Genomic DNA, 19,104 nt, shown 5'->3' with positions numbered 1-19,104 from the left:
CCCTTTGCCCATTCTGTTTGGTTTTATTGTGAATTTAAGCCATGCTGAGTTTTGGTCAGCAGCAATCCACCCTAGCCTGAGCAACTGGAGTCAACGTAGCATGGAAAAAATGTATATTTTAAAAGAGCTCTATCAATCAGATGTATTAGTATGTATGGCACAAAGACACATTTCCCAGTGCAGACTCTGCTGGGCATGGAAACATGAAATGACCCAAGACTGTCTCATCACTCACAAGAATTTGCAAACCAGCTCGGTGATCTCCATTTCTTCCTCATTGATTCCAATTTCTCACCCATCCCAACACCAGAAGTTGCCAAAAAGACCCTTTTGGATGCATCACTCCCAGTCCTTACCACTCTTCCACAAATCCCCATGCTCAGCCCAAACTTCCAGAGATGCCCACAAAATCCTCCCAGTGCAAGTCCCTTGCTACCCTCTGTCCTAACGTTTTGGTGGTTGTTTTGCTGTTTTGGCTTGCACCTAGCTGATGGGCTCTCCACTCAGCCAAACCATTCAGGCCGCTCTGCTCCAAATTTTACCATCCACTGAGAAAAACAGTTGGCACTTGCTGGACAAGGAAGAACACCCAATAGTGATCACCTATAAAAGTGCCGTGGAAATATGACCAAATAACTGCAGATCGGCTCTACTTTTTATCACTGTAATTCATATTCGTTACTTCCACCAAGTGGCTGCTCAGGGGAAAGCCATTACAGCTCTGTACTGTACTACCAGAATAAGCTTTTAGGTAGGTCTTCCTAGGAAGCAAGACATATGGAATACAATCAGGAAACTAGTGGTCATGGATCATTTTAAAGGAGTTTTCCATGGGCTAGCAACCATAGGACAAGCATGTTTCTTGAATGCTTCAGCAGCCTTTATTGAAGTTGCAGGAAAAAGACAACCAAGTTACAAAGCTTTGAAACATCGCTCCTCAAAATGGACAACGAGCCTTAGGATGCATTTGTCTTTATAGCACAAATCCAGGTCACTTCTGTGCAAACGCCCACATGGCAGCATGACCCCACCTAGGGCTTCCTCTGCTGCGCCAACTCTTCTATTCGCTCCCGGAGCACTTTTGCCCAATCTTCTCCCTTCTTCAAAGGGGTTGACCTGGTCTCCAGCGTGGTTAGGGCACTGATTTCAGGAGGGACATCGGGAACGAGGCCAGCTCTGAGCAGAGCGTCCTGAAACTTGGCCGCAGAGGCCGGGGCCAAGCAACAGCGAGGCGTGCTGCGGAAAAGCGAGGCACCGTTGGAGCGAAGCGCGCCCGGTGCTGCACCCGCCGACGCGCGGAGCTCCATGCGAGCGGGCACTCACCTGCGGCTCCCGCAGCCCAGCTGTGCGTAGTGGTAGTGAGCAGCTACCGCAGAGTGGGGGCACAGCAGGTAGCGGTTCTCCTCCCAGCAGCGCCTCATCGCTCTCATGATGTCCTCGTCAGAGGCCGCGCACGAGTCCAGCGTCTGCGCCAGCTGGGGAGAGCAGAGGGGAAACACGGTGAGACGCTCACGGGGTGAACCGCGGGCCGCACGCTGCGGCGTGGAGCCCGGACACGTGCAATGCTCAGCATCGCTTCCAGCAAGGTTTTACAGGTGGCAAAAGAGAGTTAGAAACGGGGCAGCTGGAAGGTGTAGAGCAATCTCCTCACTGCCCAGGGAAACAGGTGCAACCACTACAGCAAGGGGAGGAAAGGGCCCTTTAGGAGCAGCCCCAGGCAGGGTGCATGATGCACCATTAATGCAGCTACTACCTGCCTCATAGTGCTAAGAATGGGGCAGTTTCATCTCCTACCTGAATAACTGCAGGATTTTAAAATTAGAATCATAGAATCATAGAACATAGAACGCTTCAGGTTGGAAGGAACCTCTAGAGGTCATCTAGTCCAACCCCCGATTACAATTAGTTTTGTAAGAAGAGATTTCTTTAAAAAAATAGTAAAAATTAAAAAATAACTTCTCCCTGCACACACACATGGATATAAAACCTCTTCTCTGGCTTTTCTTCTAACACACGCTTTAGGTTGGAAGCTCTCCAACGTGATCTACTGCAAGCTGAATTTTTGATTTTGGAAACAAAATGTGTATGTGTGAAGGGACTTACCTTCCTGTGCAAATTCTCAGGAAGCTTGAGGCTTTTGGACACACTGAATTGCTCCATCAGAGTTTTGATGAGGCTGCTGTCACCGTCAGAAAGCAGCCAGAGGATCCTCTCCATGTTGTATGGCTCCTAGGAAGGATAACAGGGCAGCACATGAGCAGTAGAACTGTGAATTTCTGTCTGGATGGGGGGCACCTGTGTGGTTTCTCTGATGCCTAATTAGAGCTGAGCACCTATTGCAGCTATTTGCTTAGCAGAGGTTGTGGTGGGATTTGTCTCCTACCTGGACACACGTACCCTCAAGCCTTGGAGGCACATGATGTCTCTCAGCCCTCTGACCTCTCTGATCAACCACCAGGTTGAAAAACTTAATGAGGGGACAACTGGAAAATAGGCAGTGTGACTATATCTGTATAATTACCTTGAGGAAAGCAAGCTAATAACACACGGTGTACTTACGAACCGGAAATATTCCTGCTGTTTACCTGGTGTTGCAAATGCTGTTGTGAGTCATCTTACTCCTGTGTGGCTTAATAAAACACTCAGCTCCCTGCAGGGTTAACTGGTAATTCTTATGAACATATAAGGCATATATAGGGCCTGACTGGTCTGTATGCTATGTAGCAATCAGTGTTGCGACATCTTAGCAAAACTCAACACAAGACCTTAAAGGAGGGGAAACGGTTTTATTTCAAGGAAAATCCACCTCTCAGTCTCATTCCCTCATACTCAAAAGCAGCAAGAAACATGTGCCCAGGTGCCCTGGCCAGGACAGTTCGTAGAGACAGAGAGGACAAGGGACACCAGCTATCCAACCTCATTGTGCCTCCTTGGTTGTTCCTATATTGCAACTATTGCTGTTTTTGGATGTGCTCTTTACTGCATCTAAGAGCAGACAGTGACAGGGACCTTTTGTCTCTCCATCCTGTTCAAACTCAGTGAGTCATCAGGAATTGCTCAGCCTTTCATGTCCTTATCTGGTGTCTTATGGCTCCAGTCCTGTTCATCTTCTCACCATCACCTCTTAAGGCTTCCATTCTGTAATCTTTATTTTAGCCTGGGCGTAGTCAGCCCTTTGCTTTAGATTGTCCCTTGAGTTAGGCTGCCCAGCCGATCTGGGTGTTCTGAGAATCTACCCTCCAACTCATCTGGAAGTTGGTGACCTGGCACCTTAGGTGCCTCCAGCACCTATCCTGCGCTTCTCCTGCCCATCCTTCTGCTGCTCTTACACCCTGACCTTCTTGTTCACCCAACTTTTATACCAGTCGTAAGGTTTCTTGCATGGATTGCTACATTTGCACCAGTAAATCAAACAGGTACAGGAAACTGGTGTGACCACTGGTCTTGCCATTTATTTGCCAGTCAGCTGTCTGCTCTGCTTTTAACCCATGCCATCTGTGCCAGATGAGATTGTCCAGGAGACTGGGCCCATCCTGGAGGATAGTTCAGGCTGGAGAGACTGTTCCCAAGGAAGCTGTGTGGGAATGAGCACTGCCACAGCTCAGGGCCAAGAACAGTCCCTGCTTGTCTCCATTTGCTGTGAAGACACAGCATCTCTGAGTTGTGCTGCACTGCAATTCCTCCTTAAAAGGCTCATCCATACTCAAAAGACCTTCTGCTTTGCCTGTACTGCTAGTGACTAAATGGGAATCTTTCTCTGCTTTAATTTAGCGTGCAAAAGAGACAACCTGAAGAGGTTGCTCAGTCTCCATCCTCAAAGCTTTTGAAGGCCTGACTGGATCAAATACTGAACAACCTGACCTGACCTAATAGATGATCGTGCTTTGAGCAGGAGGTTGGATTAGAAACACCCTGAGGTCCACTCAGAGGTGAACCTGAGCTACTGAAGAATTTGCATGGACACTTCACACTTGGGCTGAGCCATGACATTCTGTGTATCCACAGGGAGGATATAAAGAGGGATATGTCCATCCAGCTCTTCAGAGATCTCCGCATATCACCTTACCCAGCTTTCTTCACTCTCCATCTCAAATCTTGGCACAACTAAAGGGCCTCATCAGACCAGGACTGCTGAAGGGACACATACTAGCAGAGCAACTCAGGCATCTCTTGAGGTCCATAAGGAGCCCTAGGAATTCATGTTTGAACAGCATTTGGAAAATCAAAGTAGCTTAGGGCCTTTAGTGATATGACACCCAGTATTTCACACCTCAGTCATTTTTCTGGAAGCACGTCCAATGTCCATGGATCACAGGATAGGTATGCAATGGAGGCGTTTGCTTCCAGGCATTTGCTGTCTGTCCTTCCATGACTTTTCATTTCTAAGGCCTTTGCCTGCCTGCCGGGGCATGTTTTGCTCTGAGCAAAGTGCAGATGGCCATAGAGGAGGCATTTATTTGGGGCTTCCTCCTGGTCTCTTCTCTTGATGGAGACTTTGAGAAGCACTGACAGAACCCCTGAGCCAAAGTGTCACAGAAGCCTTGAGAAAAATTCCATCTCTTTCTAAGCTTACACTTAAGAAGCCCTCAGAAACCAACCATTGACCATAATGATTACAAAGTCAAGCCCTGAAAAGTTAGGAAGAAAGTTCTTGATCTATCTTAATTTAGCAGGCTGCAGCTTAAAGACTGAATATGATCACACCTCTGAATGCATTGATGAGCAACAGCCTCAGGGGCAGAACTATGCTCTCATAAACCAGGCTGAAAACATTGTAAGAAAAAAAGATATATGATATTCAATCTCTTCACGTTCTGGCCAGTTCATTAAATACCTGGATATCCATGGCTGATGCTAACGTAGCCTTTACAGTGCCTGACAGTGAGAAATCTCCATGCTGAACAGCCCTGTGAATGATGTCATTGCTGTTAACCACGGCAACAAGTCGGATCGGAAGGCCCATTTTCTGGGCAATGCAGCCAGCTAGAAAACAAGCAAAAAATTACAAGCCTGCCCAAGGAAGAAACACTCAAAGCAGATTTAGCAAAGAAGTCACTACACAATCTGACTGAGCACCTATTTCAGGAGCAACCCAAAATGACATACTCTACCACAGCTCTTGCATTGTATTTTTAATACTTTGATAGAACCTGGAATTCAAAATCTTGGACCACAATGCTCCTACTGCCAAGACAGCTACTGAACCCAACCCTTAGACCTCTCCATGTTTGAAGGCAGTCACCCAAGCAGTCAGTCACCTACATTTAGGCAAGGGGTGAAGCTTTTGGACTCCTGCAGCTTAGTAATGCTGCCTCAGATGGGCAGCCTGGAAATACAAGGTATGTACTTGTGTGAATAAAATCATTTATGGCTTTCATAATACAGTTTTATAGCTATTTCGAGAAGAAGGCAATCAAGGACTCCCTTTGAAAGGGATGGGTCCACACAACCAGGAGCGTGCGGTTCTCCTTACGGCGCGCTGACCTGCAAACCAGGGTAGTGCCAGGCAGGAGTTCACAGCCCTGCTAAGGTCTCACTTAAGAGATCAGGACCGCAGTATTTTCTCCCTCTTTAGGATGAAACGCATTCTGTTCACTTTTAGCATGCCCATCCTCAGGAGACCTACCATCACCACCAAAGGATTGTTTCAGATTTTCAGCCTCTTGCAAATCACTGACACTTAAATGAGTAATGACCATAAATGAGTAATAAAATTTAAGTGGTTCTGAAGAAATCCTAATGGCGAGTGGGTGTTTTAATTTTAATATATAGCAATGCCTAACTTTCGCAAAGTATATTTAGTCTATAGGTCACAGGGCACTCTCTCCCCTATCTAACCCTATGTAATCTTATTTTTCCCTTTTCACCTGTGAGGTTTCCTCCTCCTCCAGTTGGCACAACAATTTCTACCATGGGCAGAGGGCTGGTATCTAGGGATGGTGCACACTGGAAGTAAGCGTAGAAGTGGTGAGCAATCTGCACCATGATCCTCGACCAGTTGACCGAATTCAAGCTCATCAGGTTGTGCTTTCTGGCAAAATCAGTATCGGCAAATAACTCCTTGATCGGCTCATCGATTTCATCGCTGTTCCCATGAACTGTCAAAAGAAGAAAGGACAGATCAGATTTGCTGACCTGTGTGAATTAGGCACAAATCCTTTCTGTTCAGAAATGGGTCTAGAAACAAGGCTGAGATGTCACTGCAGTGAGTGGTCATCTGGACTGCAGGTCTGGCTCCAGGGCTGAGCAAGCTGGAGGCTGAGGAGCACAGCATGGATGCCAGGATAGTTTCTGCTTTTGACATATGTTCAGTCCCTACCACTTGCAGATATTTTAGTCTCAAAAAATCCAAATCAAGGCCAGAATAAATTCTGCTGGGCTGCATTTTACCAGGCATCCAGCCAACCGCAACATTAAACCCAGACACAAAAGGAGCAGCTTGTGCCACTACAGCCAGACCTTGAGGCCATGCTTGCAACACAACATGCCCCTAAAGCAGACAGCAGCGCCAACCATCAAAGACGTGGACGTTTTCTTCAATGACAGTGGTCATCTGAAGCTCCTGTGTCTGGGTGCAGAGTCCATGGGGCAGCAGAACAAAGATGTCCATGTTCTTCTGGCCTCTCACGCTCTCAATTGCTGAGCTCCCTGTGTCCCCTGACGTCCCTATTTCAAAGCGAGGGAGAACAAATAAAAACAAACATCTCTGTGTCAGCGCCCATCCATCACTCCTCTCTTAAAAAAAAAGGGAGGGTCCCGAGATGATCCCTGGGATGTTTGTGGTTAGACCAGCACCAATGTTATTCAGCCTGGTGTTGTCCCACCAGCCACCTAGAAGATGATGCCACCATCACATCATCCTGCCATCTGCGGGTCGACAGCTCTCCCAATGAAGCAGAGATACCCAATACCCGATACCAGATATGCTTATGTATCTCTGCAGCCCCGAGGCTTGTCCATCCGAGGACACTGGGTGACATGCCAGCACCAGGTTGGCAGCAGACAGACCCTGCACTGTCCCCAAACCATTCCCAGCCTAGACAGACCCCAGAAGCTTTACTCACCCCTTTAGGGATACTCACCCACCAGAATAGAAAGGTGCTTTTGCTTTTTCTCCAGGAAATATTGTAAAAACTGCCCCGTGCAGGACAGAGACAGGTCCTTAAATGCGTAAGTGGCCCCATGCCAGAGCTCCAAAACGTTCAGCCCATCTTTCAGCCTGGTCAGATGGACCACGTCCTTGTGTCTGAACCTGCTGAAGGCCCTGTCAATCAGGTCTGGAGGGAGAGTGGGTAGAGGGATGGATAGAATAGGTCAAGAAAGACATTTCTGACTGTGGTTTCCATTGTCCGTGCCCCCCACCCCAGGAGCCACACTGCAAAACCCAAGACTCTGCTGCTAGAGAGGTGATGGGTGGATATCTAACACTGTTCTTAGTTATTTATGAGTTTGATCTGGGGATAAATCAGCCTATTCCTGCAACAGCTCTTCACTGGGCAACCTGAGGGGGAGGCTGACACAATTATATCAACTTTGTTAAAAGGGAAGAATTAAAGAATTTTATCCTAAGGCACTGATGGAGGTTAGAGCTGCCATCTGGTGGAGGGAGTAGCTGTCAAATGTTGAAAACATTAAAAATCAGACCACAGAAAGACGATCGAGCAGCTAAAACCCCATGTAACATCAGCCCCATTTCCCACACCAACACACAGTCATTGCTCACAGGGCTTGACCCTGCAGCACTCCAGAGACGGAGGGCTCAAATGGGCAAGATATTTTTACATGCAGGATGTCCCATGCAGCAAATGTCCCTTTTCATGCACTTTTGTGCAGCTAAATGGCCATACAGAGCAGAGAAACCCGCATATGCTGCAGCCTCTGCTGTCCAGATGTGTCGAGCACCCCTGGCTGTGCTGTTTTGTCCTGGCAATAAGTGGAGCTGCAGCATCAGCAATCCCAGAATCCCAATTGCAATCCCTAAATCACTATTGCAATCCCTAGAACCACTATTGCAAACTCCAGAACTAAACCGCAAACCCAGAATCGCTGTTGCAACCCCAGAATCGCTATTGCAACCCTTGAATCACTATTGCAACCCCCCAAATCACTATTGAAACCCCTGAATCACTATTGTAATCCCAGAATCACTATTGCAACCCCCCCAATTCACTACTGTAAACCCCAGAATCAGTCCTGCAAACCCCAGAATCACTATTGTAACCTCCTAAATCACTACTGCCAGGCCAGAACCACTACTGCACCCCCAGAACTGCAGCTTGCAGCTGGGGTCCGCATTTCCTAGAGAGCAACAAGCCCCTGCAAGCTGACAGTGGTGTAAGAGGGCAGAGACAGGAGCTGGGCAAGTGCAGGGTGAGCTGCAGAGCGAGCAGGAGGAGGCTGCGGGCAGGGAGACAGGCAGCAGGGCCAAATGGAGAGGTTTACCCTCCAGCACGCTCCTGGGGATGAGCTCGGCGGCAACGAAGAGGGCGCAGAGCTCCTTGACCAGCCGTGGGTAGGAGAAGGAGCTCCAGCTCCGCAGCGTGTGCGCCTCGAGCCGGGGCACGGCGCTGGGCATGAAGAGGCCGCCGTCGGGCGCGTAGCCGGAGAAGAGGGCTTCTTCGAAGCCCACGGTGCCAGGGCCTCCCCGCGTGCTGACGTACTCCATGAGGGTGCAGGATTCAGTCGTTCTCGAATCGCTGAATTTTAAAACTGGGAAAGCCTCCTGGGCATGTCCCCACTACACCAATATGCATCGCATTGCATGATGCATACTGGGAGGCTGCAGGGGACCGAAAGAAAATGGAAAAAAAAAACAGAATTAAAATGAACCCATGGAGCTAAAAGATCCAAAATGCTCAAATCTGCTTAATTTTAAATAGACTAAAATATTTCTTCCACAAAGTTTTGCATCTTAACAACTCTCGTGTGCTGCTGCCTCTTGTTGATTCACCCTGAATCTGCTGGACACACGTGAATTCCTCACAGACTCAGTTTTTGGCTACATTATTTTCCCAGCCATCACCATCACAGAACAAAGCTAAAAGCTGCACCTCTAATGCCGCCACAGCTAACCAGAAGCCCTCAAAATTAATCTATTTTAAATGACGTTTCCCACAGCCTGAGCCAGAATGTTTTTCCCAGACCTATGCAGAAAATCCTGCCTGGAAAGCAGTGAACAAAACATGGGTATCCTCTTATTTTTCCCAGTTTATCCGCTCGTGGGCATTTCTTGCAAACATGGTGGGGCGGGGGGGTGATGTAGGAAGGAGCTCTGAGGTCTCGCTTGGTTACATTACGGCAAAGAGAAGCTAAAAAAATCCCTGGGACCATACAAGACCCTACAGAAATGTGCAGAGTGGTGCTGCGAAACAGCCCAGACCAAGCATCTGCCTCCTGAAACAGCTGGGAGCCCCCAAAGCTCGTCCCTGCCGCGACTCTCCCCAAAAGCCGGGACAGTGAAGGCCGTGTCGGGACGGAGCCAGCGGCAGAGCCAGACGCAGCTGCTGCTGCTCCGCACTGGAGCCATCCCCGGCACCACGGCCGTCCGGGAACACTCAGCTCCTCCAGAATCCCTATGGCAATCCCTATCCCCGCCCGGAGAGGGACAGAGGGGCCATGGGAGGCAGCAGGTACCCGCAGACGGGGTGGCCGCCCCTGCCAGACCGACGCTTGTGCTCGCTGAAAACTTTCCCTGCTGCAACCGGCCGAGAGGTATAAGAGTCCCCGTCAGGAACGCTCCGGCCGCACCACCCAGATGGTGGGAAACCGCTTTCCTGCGCTGCTCCCGGCATCTCCGGGAGGCTGTGCCAGAGCCCGAGGGGTGTCCCCAGGTCCCTTCCAACCCCAACCATTTGCTGATGTGTCCCCATTGAGGAGAAAGCAGCAGGTCTGCAAAGAGGGACGCGGGACCTTCAGCCAAAGCGCTGAGGTTTTGAGGTTACTGAGATTTGGGACAGGCATGTGTTGCCCCCCAGGGCTGCGCCATCTTGGAGGGGCTCAAGCACAGGGTTTTTCCCCCAGTGCCAGCATGTAGAGGGATCTCCTGGGCTTGAAGGTCTCCAAGGGCTTTCCTGCGATGGGAAATGGATGCTCTGAGCAGCCCTGAGCCCTTCAAAGTGCAAACTCACTGGGTAGAACCTAGCATTTCAAGCACAGTTGGGACTCACAAGAGCCATAACCGATAGCGAAACCTCCCCCAGCTCAACTCCAGCTGGGCCGAGTAAATACAAGCTCTCTGAATCACCCACAGTGCCCATTCCAGGGACCTCGGTCACTCACCTCAGCTGGTCCCCAGCACCCTCGCGAATCCCACAGGATCAGTGCGAAATGGCACATGCAGAAGCCCTTTGCAATCCCGGATGTTTTCCATGCCAGGGGTATTTTTGGAAGGTAAGTGACCCTTGAGCACACTCAGGTTGGTGATTAATCCCGTTGTTTACCAGGCGTCAGAAAAGCCGCGGCCGTATTGGAGCACGCCCGCACTCCCCACAGGCTGCCCCGAATGCCCCTGCACCTTGCAGCCACCAGCACTTCCCTACCCTGTATCTGATTTACGGCTGGTATCTGAAAAGAGAAACTGGCAAAGGGAGCCAACACAGTCATCCAAGTCACTCCAGCACACAGTTGGCAATGTGGAGTGGAACTATGAAAAGGCAGCAGTGCAGAAGCATTTGGGGGGCTTGGTTACACCAGCTGAATGCTAAATCACAGCAGACCCTGGGGAAGAGCCCTTCTGTTTTCAGAAAAAAAAAACAGGAAAGTTTTTAGCTGGGGTTGCAAGTTCCGCTTCAGATCAGACTTTAGCCCTGGCTGTGGGTCTAAGTTCAGATACAAGCATCTGACTGGGCATGAGTGCCCTCATGCTCAGGTTAAACCAATACCAGATAACCTCCCAAGTCCTCGATAATGCTGGTTTAGGAACCAGAATGGCTTAAGGTTCAAGACATACCTCTTCCTTCTGTACCCCTTTGCCCCTCTCCCCTGTATCAGCATGTGCATTCACTTCATGACATAATTTCATTGATTCTTCTAAGAATTATTACGTTTTTGGACAGAAGACCTTACAAGCAGATTGATGGCCATTTGAGCATTGAATCCTTCTGGGATATATGCAGGATCACTGCAAAAAAAATGCAGGAGATCCAGGTCCTCTGAGCGGGCAGAAAGAGCCACAGGGCTGTTGACACCACTTTATCAGTGCTCTGTGCCCACCGTGGTGGTAGCTCTTACCAAGCTGTGATAGGTGTCAGTGTTCGCAGCCACCCGATTTGATTAAACGGCTTGGGTACCTCTTGCACAGAGGTCACTCGTGAGCACAGCGCCCATGAGAAGCAGCTCGGACGTGCACCACTATGACAGTGCCATGTTCAGCAGCTGCTCGCTGGACTTACCCACCAGAAACCAGTTGCATTTACAGAGCTGATGGCTCTGGCGCCTCCTGCAAAGTCTCTCTGGGGCCAGGGGACCTCAGGCTGGGCTGCACCAGCGTGCGAGAGCCCCAGCTGAACCCCCGCATCGCTAGATGGCGGCAATGCCCCATGTCAGCAATGAGGTGGTGAAGCGACAGGCACAGCCTCCACCGAATCCTGGTTCCTGACTATCCAGCCAATGTTTCTGGGCTAGTGAGGAAGCAAGGGATCCATCTTGTCTTTCTTCCCATTGCCCAAACTCTCTGTGTGATGCTCTCCACATATTCAGCTCCAGGCAGCTCTCCCAGGACTCATTAATCTCTCTGCAAAGCCTCATTAGAGCTGAGGAAGAGGAGGCACTGAGATGTCCCACAGCAAGACCCAGACAGGAGCTGTGGTGGCCACACAAGTCATCTAGGGCTGTTGCATTAGTCTGCAACAATGTCCTGACCCTGGGGTTGGTCATGCAGAGGCATCTCTAGCAAGATAGGGGCTCCCTGGAAGTTAGGTAGCCTCAGACAAGGCAAAGGCAGTTTGAGGTGAGGAAGCAGGTTCTTCTGGTTCACCTCACCTTATTCCTTAGCTCCATCCTGAAGTTTTATCACTCTCCTTCCAGTACAGTCTCTCCTCTCCTGCCTTCTGCTCTCTCCATTTCCATGCTGAAACCCCATTGTTGTCATGCAAATGGGGGACAAAATGTGAGATCCACAGGCTATCTCCTCTTGAGTGAACTACGGACCTTGTCTCTTGCTCCATGGTGGCTCTCCCATGAAGACTCCTACCCTGAGTCTCACCTTTCCTCTGTGGACAAGGAGGAGACCTACAAATCCCACATCAGAGTAAGTTATCAGTCACCACCTCTTCTACAGCAACTACTCCAGGGCCAGGCACTATGCTCTGAAGTTTCAGAGTTTTCACTCTGAAAAGTTGGAACTTTCTCATCCACAAGAGGGTCAGTACTGAGATGCAAATGGCACTCAGATATTCGAGAACTGTAAACAATTCTCACATATTTGGGAATGGGGAAAACTGAATAGGACTAGACCAAGTGAGTCTCTGGCAGCCTACATCCCAGACAGAAACTCAGCAACAGGCCCATGAAGACTCCATGCTGTCCACTGCAAAAGTGTGAGCCTCAGACAAAGCTGTCCCACACTGGAAAGTGCTCAGCAGCTCAATGCAGGGAGATGCTGGTGTTTATGTTGCCACCTCTTGAGACAACTGTTGTGTGGAGAACATGGTTCTCCCGAGACCTCACCAGACTTGACTGCAGCACATCACCATGGAGAGATTGACATAGGCATGGCCAAATGGTTGCAGAGAGACAGCTTGGACCACATGGGTGTCTGACCTTGTCCTCTGTGGTGTATTTACCTTGCTCATGAGCTAACTCTTCTGAATATCAAAAACTCCTTGATTGTAACCAGAGCGAGAACGTGGCAGTTTCATGAAGACTTATCACATCAGCCTGGATGATACAAAAATGTTCCCCTTGTCTCCCAGTCCTGTCTCTCTCCTGCTAGAGAGAGCAATGTGTTTTATCACAAGCTGAGCTGCCTGGTGTTTGCAGACTGTACCCAGACAAAGGCTTCCAGGTCTATAAATGGCCAAACCAACTCTAGGCAGATCTAGTAAGTGGATGATAAGGGTGTTTGATATTTTGCAATGCCTTTTACTACTCTGTACAGAGTGTGAAGCCTGTTGTATTGTCTGAGAGAAAATACGTAAGCCTGTCACTGGTGATAGATGAACATGTCCTTGGTCCGCTCCCCTCTTCTACACAGAAGTATGAACTTTCACACTCAAAACACTGGGATTCCAGGTAAAAATGGTCATGTTTTGTCTGCCAAATGGAACACTTTCATTCTGCCTTTGTCAGAAGTCATTAGGCCCCCATGGTGGTGAGGTTCAGGATACATAGCAGCATGGGGAACTGCAGGGGTTTGCAGAGTGGGTCTTGTAGCTCTGCACACAAGCATGCATCCAGAATCATATTAGTGCCTCATGTCAAGGAAATATAAGACAGAAATTATACAATTGTAAATGAAAAAAAGTGCAAGAAGCTTTTTTTTTTTTGCTGTGCTAAATGTGGTTCTTCTTCCCTCTTTCTAAATCCAGTCTAAATTCAAAGTAACTCAGCTGACATGATCTCTGAGATAGGACTTCCACCTCTTTTCATATGCAGGTACAACAGCCATGAATTTCCACCTTCACAGGGCAAGGAGCAGCCACAGCTAAAACATTACAGCAGGTGTGCCAGCCCTTTCACCGCTGCTGTGTGTTAAACCTGTTCTATCACAAGGCATTACACAACAGGCTCCAAGGACATCGGTGTGGTGGTTAGTTCTTGTAGGCTAAAGTGCAAGACCCACTTGTAAATCCAGAGTAGAAAGGGAACATGAGGATGAGATTGTGCAATGCTTGCTCCAATGACGGGATATTGAAGACACTCTTGCCCAGAGAAGGTGGTGTGATCTGGTCCTACTATGTCAAAGATTATATTAAACCTCAGGGCCAAATTTTATAACAAATTATATAACCTGGAGATCTTCAAAAGCCGCTTGGATGCAGTCCTGTGCCACGTGCTCTAGGTGACCCTGCGTATGCAGGGGGGTTGGACTAGATGATCTCTAGAGGTCCCTTCCAACCTTAAGCATTCTATGATTCTACGATTCTATGAAATTCTGGAATCACACAGGAATAGGGGCCCTATTCTTACCCACCACAGACTTAACAAGGAGGATATTTTTATGGCTAAGTAGTTATAGCATATCTGCTCTGACAGCTTTCCCAGATGACATTGGGCAAGTCATTCAGTCTCTGAGTGCATTCAACCTTCATGCATAATGTGAGGATACTCATGTTCACAAATGCGTTTTGAGGACAGGTATGGCGCTGCCTGACAGGAACTGCACCAAGCAAGGCACACACTGTAGTAATTCTGGATTTGGATGACAGCTTTGATCCTACTTGCATTGTGCTTATTTCCTGGGGAACACTTCACTGGCAGCAAGATCCAGAGAGGTGGTTTCTAGTGAAAACTCCAGTGCTCTCAAGTGCCCATGCAATCTCTTACATCGCCCTCTCACTGTAGCACTGTATCTGGGCACTAAGCCACTGGTTTGTGCATCACTCCCATGTCATTGTTTTCCCCAGCCAAGCAGTACCATCTGCTAGGGAAGGTCATGGGGGGACTTTCTTTGGAACTTCCATTTGTATTAAATACACATTGTGGCTGTACATTTAGCTTATAAAGAGACAAGAACACTGGTCTTTGGCACAGAGCATCTGTGTGTTCACTTTGGAGCAGAAAAGGTTGGCTTTGGGGTGCCCCTTGATTCTTGCCTTTTGTCCGTCTCTCTTGGACAGGATCTCAAACAAGATTTTTCTCTGGCACTGAAGGGCTTTGCCTGTTTTGAAGGGTGTCTCTTTGTGCCAAAGGAGTGAAGATATGAAAGTGATTATCACCCTGGTGTGTGAAGCTCCTCTAGATATCATGGGTGTGGGACACCAAATCAACTGAATGACACTTATTAAAGCCAGATAGATAAAGAAATGGGATGTTCATGCAGTGCATTTCAGGACTCACGTGCAAGCAGCAGGACACACTGACACACACTCCTCCTCGTGCTGTACGAGCCTGAGTAACTATCCTTGAGTAACTACCTGCCATCTACTGTGAGTAGTCATTAAGTGAGCCTCAGTGCTTGATAAATCAGTATCAAGGAAAGCGCAGGCCAGCTAAAGAGATGAGCGCATGCACAGAGTGGCAGCCAGGAGTCACTCCAGGAGAGAGTTTGTCTAATCACTTGTAGGTACCTTGAGGGTACCATCCTTTGCATCCTGAGGTACAAGTCTCAATTTGATTAGATGAAAGGTCTATCCCTGCTGTCCTGACTTGGGACAAGCTAGCTCCATAAACAATGAGCATTGCTTTTAGTTCTTGTCTTCAGATTCCATAAGTTGGGTGGTGTGATAGAGGACAGTCTACTCGTGTAAAATGGATTAGTGCCAAGCTACAAGGGGAAAATGTGACTTTTAAGGGGTCTCCTTCACTTGGAGAGATATGCAGGCGTCATATGCCAGGAGAGAGGCCACAGCACAACATGCAAACATTTGAGGTTTGGCAAGAGATCAGGAGCCTGAGGCCAGGTAAGTAGCACAGCCTGTCATTGCAGCCCAGGTTTCTTGCTACAAACTCATAGTGGTCTGGTGCTGTGGTCTTTGCACCTCTTGATCCTCTTGGGCAGTAACAGCAGCTCTGGTGTCCAGCAAGCTTGAGAGCAGCCAAGTTAATCTCTAGGAGACAGCATTCCTTCCTCCTTTACTTATGGCAAGATAGCTCTGGTTAGCTGTTGGGTTATTGCTATAAGGCAAGACCTTAGCAGTGAAGGCCAGCTCTTTGGTAAGCTCTGCTCTCCACGTCAACACTGGCAAGCAAAGCTAAAGTATCAAAAAAAAAAAAAAAAAAAAAAAGGTATTGCCTTGGCCTTGCCCAAGGAGAAGCAGTACATGGCCTTTGGTCCCTTTGGGACCTTGGTAATAAGATGAGAAGAGCTGAGTGCTGCCCTTCACTGGATTTCACATTAATCGAAGGTGTTATCAAGCAGCGGTACTCTATAGGAGCTGCCATTTTCGGCAGGCTTGTCAAGGCTCTGATAATGGTGTATCTAATCTGAGACAATGTAAACTGGCACTTGCACGTCTACAGCTTGAAAGCTACAGCTTGCTGCCAGCCAGCCTGATTCCAGAAGATCATCAAGGCCATTTAGAAACCAAAGGAGGAAAAAAAGAAAAGAGAGAAAGAGAAAAAGAAAAGAGAGAAAGAGAAAAAGAAAAGAGAGAAAGAGAGAGAAAGCTGTGAATTGTGCCTTACTTCATGTCACGCTATCTTGGTAACAAAGCCCAATGAAAATCTAGTGGAAGCCAAGATCGGCAGAGGGTTGTGAGCAGCAGCAACATCTGTCCCCATCCCATCCAACCTTTCAAAGCAACACGGACATGTGGCCTTCTAAAGAAACCTTTGTTCCTTCAAGTTACAAAATAAATAAATAAATAAATAAAAAGCACCGCAGACCAAGACATGAAAACTGGTCAGGAGACCAAGTTTCCAGGTACAATCAGGACAGATACATGAAGACCCAAACAATAATATGGCTCTAGACACAGGGAAGATCTTTTAGTGGATCTGTGATTGACAAGCCGATGACCATGCTCTTCAAAAACAGTTATGAGTTTGGGGATGCCCAAGTGGGTCTGCACTAAAGGAACCCATGACTGAACCAGCAAATGCCCTGGCTTGTAGCCCTTCGTTTTTTTTGGCTAAGTCCTAGTGCATTGCCCAGTCCCAGCTTCACAAAGCACTAAAGTGAAAGAAAAGGCTTCATGTGGAGTCACTGGTAGACTAGAGGAGATGCAGAGGTGTGAGAAGGCTGCAAGGCTGTCAAGCTACAGCAAACTCTTCCTGCTGCAGTCCCAGCTGTAAACTCCTTTCTAGAGTTCAGAGCTCCAGAAGTCAGAGCTTTGGTTCAAACTAGAGAGGGCAGAAAGTTCCCCCGCTGCCCCTGGCCTCCCCACAGTACCCCTAATACCAGATCGCTTGGCCTTGATCTGCAACATCCAGATCAGACAAAGGAGAGTCAAAATCCCCTACAATAACATCTAAATTGTAAGGCTGTGGGACAGTGTGAGATGCTGATTTCTCAATCCCCATGGGCAAAGGCCTTTTGCTGGACAAAGGATGCACATAAACCCATTAGGTTCCAGGAAAAAAAAAATGAATGTTATTCCCTGCTCAGAGGCACACCGGGGTTCCCATCTCTGCCCTGACGGATAGATATGATTGACTCAGACACAGTCAATGTGGAGCTGTGGCGTCACCCTGCGAAAGGATGAGGGCAGGTGGTTGCAACCTGCAGCTTCTCCAAGGGCAGGTTCAAGGATGACGGAGCCAAGCTGTTTTTGCTAACAGCAGATCATATAAGAAGAGGTAATGTCCACAAACTGCACTTTGGGAGATTTGGGTGAAGAGGAGGACGTATTCTTCCACAGGTGAGTGATGCAGCCCTGGGACGGGTACCCCAGGAGATAAAGGAGGAGGACATCAAGACTGGCCAGACAAATCTCATAGCGGCAACAAGAGCTTGAGACAGAGACCTCCAGCGGTCTCTCCCAACCTGCATTTCTGTGATCCAAAGCCTTGGAACACAGAGAATTTGGTACTTATATAGCTAGGAGGTAACTGAGAAGCTTTGCATGTCCATATCATTGATTCACAAGCAAAAAGCAGAAGTGGCACACTTGCCTCCTTTAATGTAACAAGCTTCTAAGATCCTAAGCTTTATTTGCTTGCTTTTTGCAAGAGAGAGCTTAATCAATTTTGAGAATGACCTGAACCTTTTCTCTTTTTATAAACCATATCCAGGTTTTAGGCTATGGAGCAGATTTTAATCAAACCATCAGCTGGCTCAGATTTGTGATAATTCAAACCAGGTGCACTTTCTTGACCCTGGAAAGTTAAGATGTCCTGGAAAGGTAAAAGATTCCATATTCTCATGGGGAGATATACAAGTATTCTGAACTTTGCTATTGAGATTAAGTTTATCTCACCTGCCATTTGCTCAGCAAGCCTGGTTAGATAATTATTACCCTGACCAAATTTCATTCAGCGAGGATTTATCCTCCTTTTTCATATATACTTCTGCATTTCTTTACTAGAGGAAATAAAACAATGTGAATCCACTGAGCACATGTCAAAAAAAAAAAGGGGGAGCTTTTAATTTTGATCATTGATAACTATAAGTAACTTATAACAACTAACAGTTGGTTGCATTTCCAAACTTGCCAGTAGTACGTGCAATAAGCAACTCAGATAAATCCAAAGGAGAATGACTCCTACTTCAGCAGACACCAAGAGTAGATGATATTTCTCCAGACTCCTGTCTATCTAAATGTACTCACTGTCTGCTTCTACTTCTCCTACCTCCATCATCTATAATTACTCAACATGTTGAAGCTAGAAGCATAGTTATCATATATCTCTCTGCAATAAATGAGAAGAGGAGGACACCTGCAGAAAACACCTTCGATCTGAAGTGAGGTCAGTTATATCACAAGTTGCCCATTTCTGCTGCCAGCCAAGAGAATCCTTGGACTTGGACCAAGAGAATCCTATTTAAAATTCATGGAAGACACCTAGACCTTAAGAGACTGGCCTACCCAGGGGAAGTTCTTACCCAATTCCTAATGGTTTCCACATTGGTCCAGCTAACTACATTAAGCATCACATAGACTGAAGCATTTAATTGCAGATATTCCTCTTAAACGAAGGTTTGTTCCAGAGTTTTACTGTCTCAACTAGCAAGCTTTATTGTCAGCTTCATTTTCATGACTCAGCTCCTAGTTGTCTTAGTGCAGGGAGTACTAATGTTCTGCCTCAACTGGTAAGTAATAACATCAGCAAAAATATTTCATGCCTGATTTAAAAGACAGTTTCCCTATTTTGGGTCTAAGGGAAGAAATTTCCAGCTTGGATGTAAATCCTGGAATGGAAAGATGTTTGGAATGATGGAGAAAGCGCCTATGCTTTTCCAGACTCACATCTAAACTGTTTTTTTTTTTTTTCCATCAGCCATTTCAAAGTGTGTGGGTCAAAACCAGGGAGGGTTTCAGAGTCCTGTCTCAGGTCAAATCCCCA

The 19,104-nt window shown here is 47.7% G+C and overlaps 1 protein-coding gene across 1 annotated transcript; it reads right to left on the bottom strand.

The window, feature by feature from the left end:
- Positions 1-1,027: 1,027 nt before the first annotated feature.
- On the bottom strand, positions 1,028-8,677 carry THNSL2 (threonine synthase like 2). Its single transcript, XM_010217685.2, has 8 exons — positions 8,443-8,677; positions 7,083-7,277; positions 6,514-6,666; positions 5,868-6,098; positions 4,835-4,983; positions 2,104-2,229; positions 1,324-1,475; positions 1,028-1,236 (listed from the first exon to the last, which is right to left on the bottom strand). The coding sequence occupies exons 1-8, from the start codon at positions 8,663-8,665 to the stop codon at positions 1,032-1,034; spliced, it is 1,434 nt and encodes a 477-aa protein (XP_010215987.2). The 5' UTR covers positions 8,666-8,677; the 3' UTR covers positions 1,028-1,031.
- Positions 8,678-19,104: the final 10,427 nt, after the last annotated feature.

Source organism: Tinamus guttatus, unplaced genomic scaffold (assembly GCF_059628265.1).
Source record: "Tinamus guttatus ecotype Peru unplaced genomic scaffold, ASM5962826v1 Tinamus_guttatus_pri_ptg000218l, whole genome shotgun sequence".
NCBI lineage: Eukaryota > Metazoa > Chordata > Aves > Tinamiformes > Tinamidae > Tinamus > Tinamus guttatus.
Note: the sequence above shows the minus strand (reverse complement) of the source record. Positions and strands in the feature narration are given on the sequence as shown.

What these genes read in the sequence shown, in the direction of transcription:
- THNSL2 (XM_010217685.2), bottom strand. Translation starts at nt 8,665, where the DNA reads ATGGAGTACGTCAGCACGCGGGGAGGCCCTGGCACCGTGGGCTTCGAA. An exon ending in AAACGTCCACGTCTTTGATG is followed by an intron (nt 6,099 to 6,513) that starts GTTGGCGCTGCT and finishes TTCTTTTGACAG; the next exon opens with TTCATGGGAACAGCGATGAA. An exon ending in CATCAGCCATGGATATCCAG is followed by an intron (nt 2,230 to 4,834) that starts GTATTTAATGAA and finishes TATCCTTCCTAG; the next exon opens with GAGCCATACAACATGGAGAG.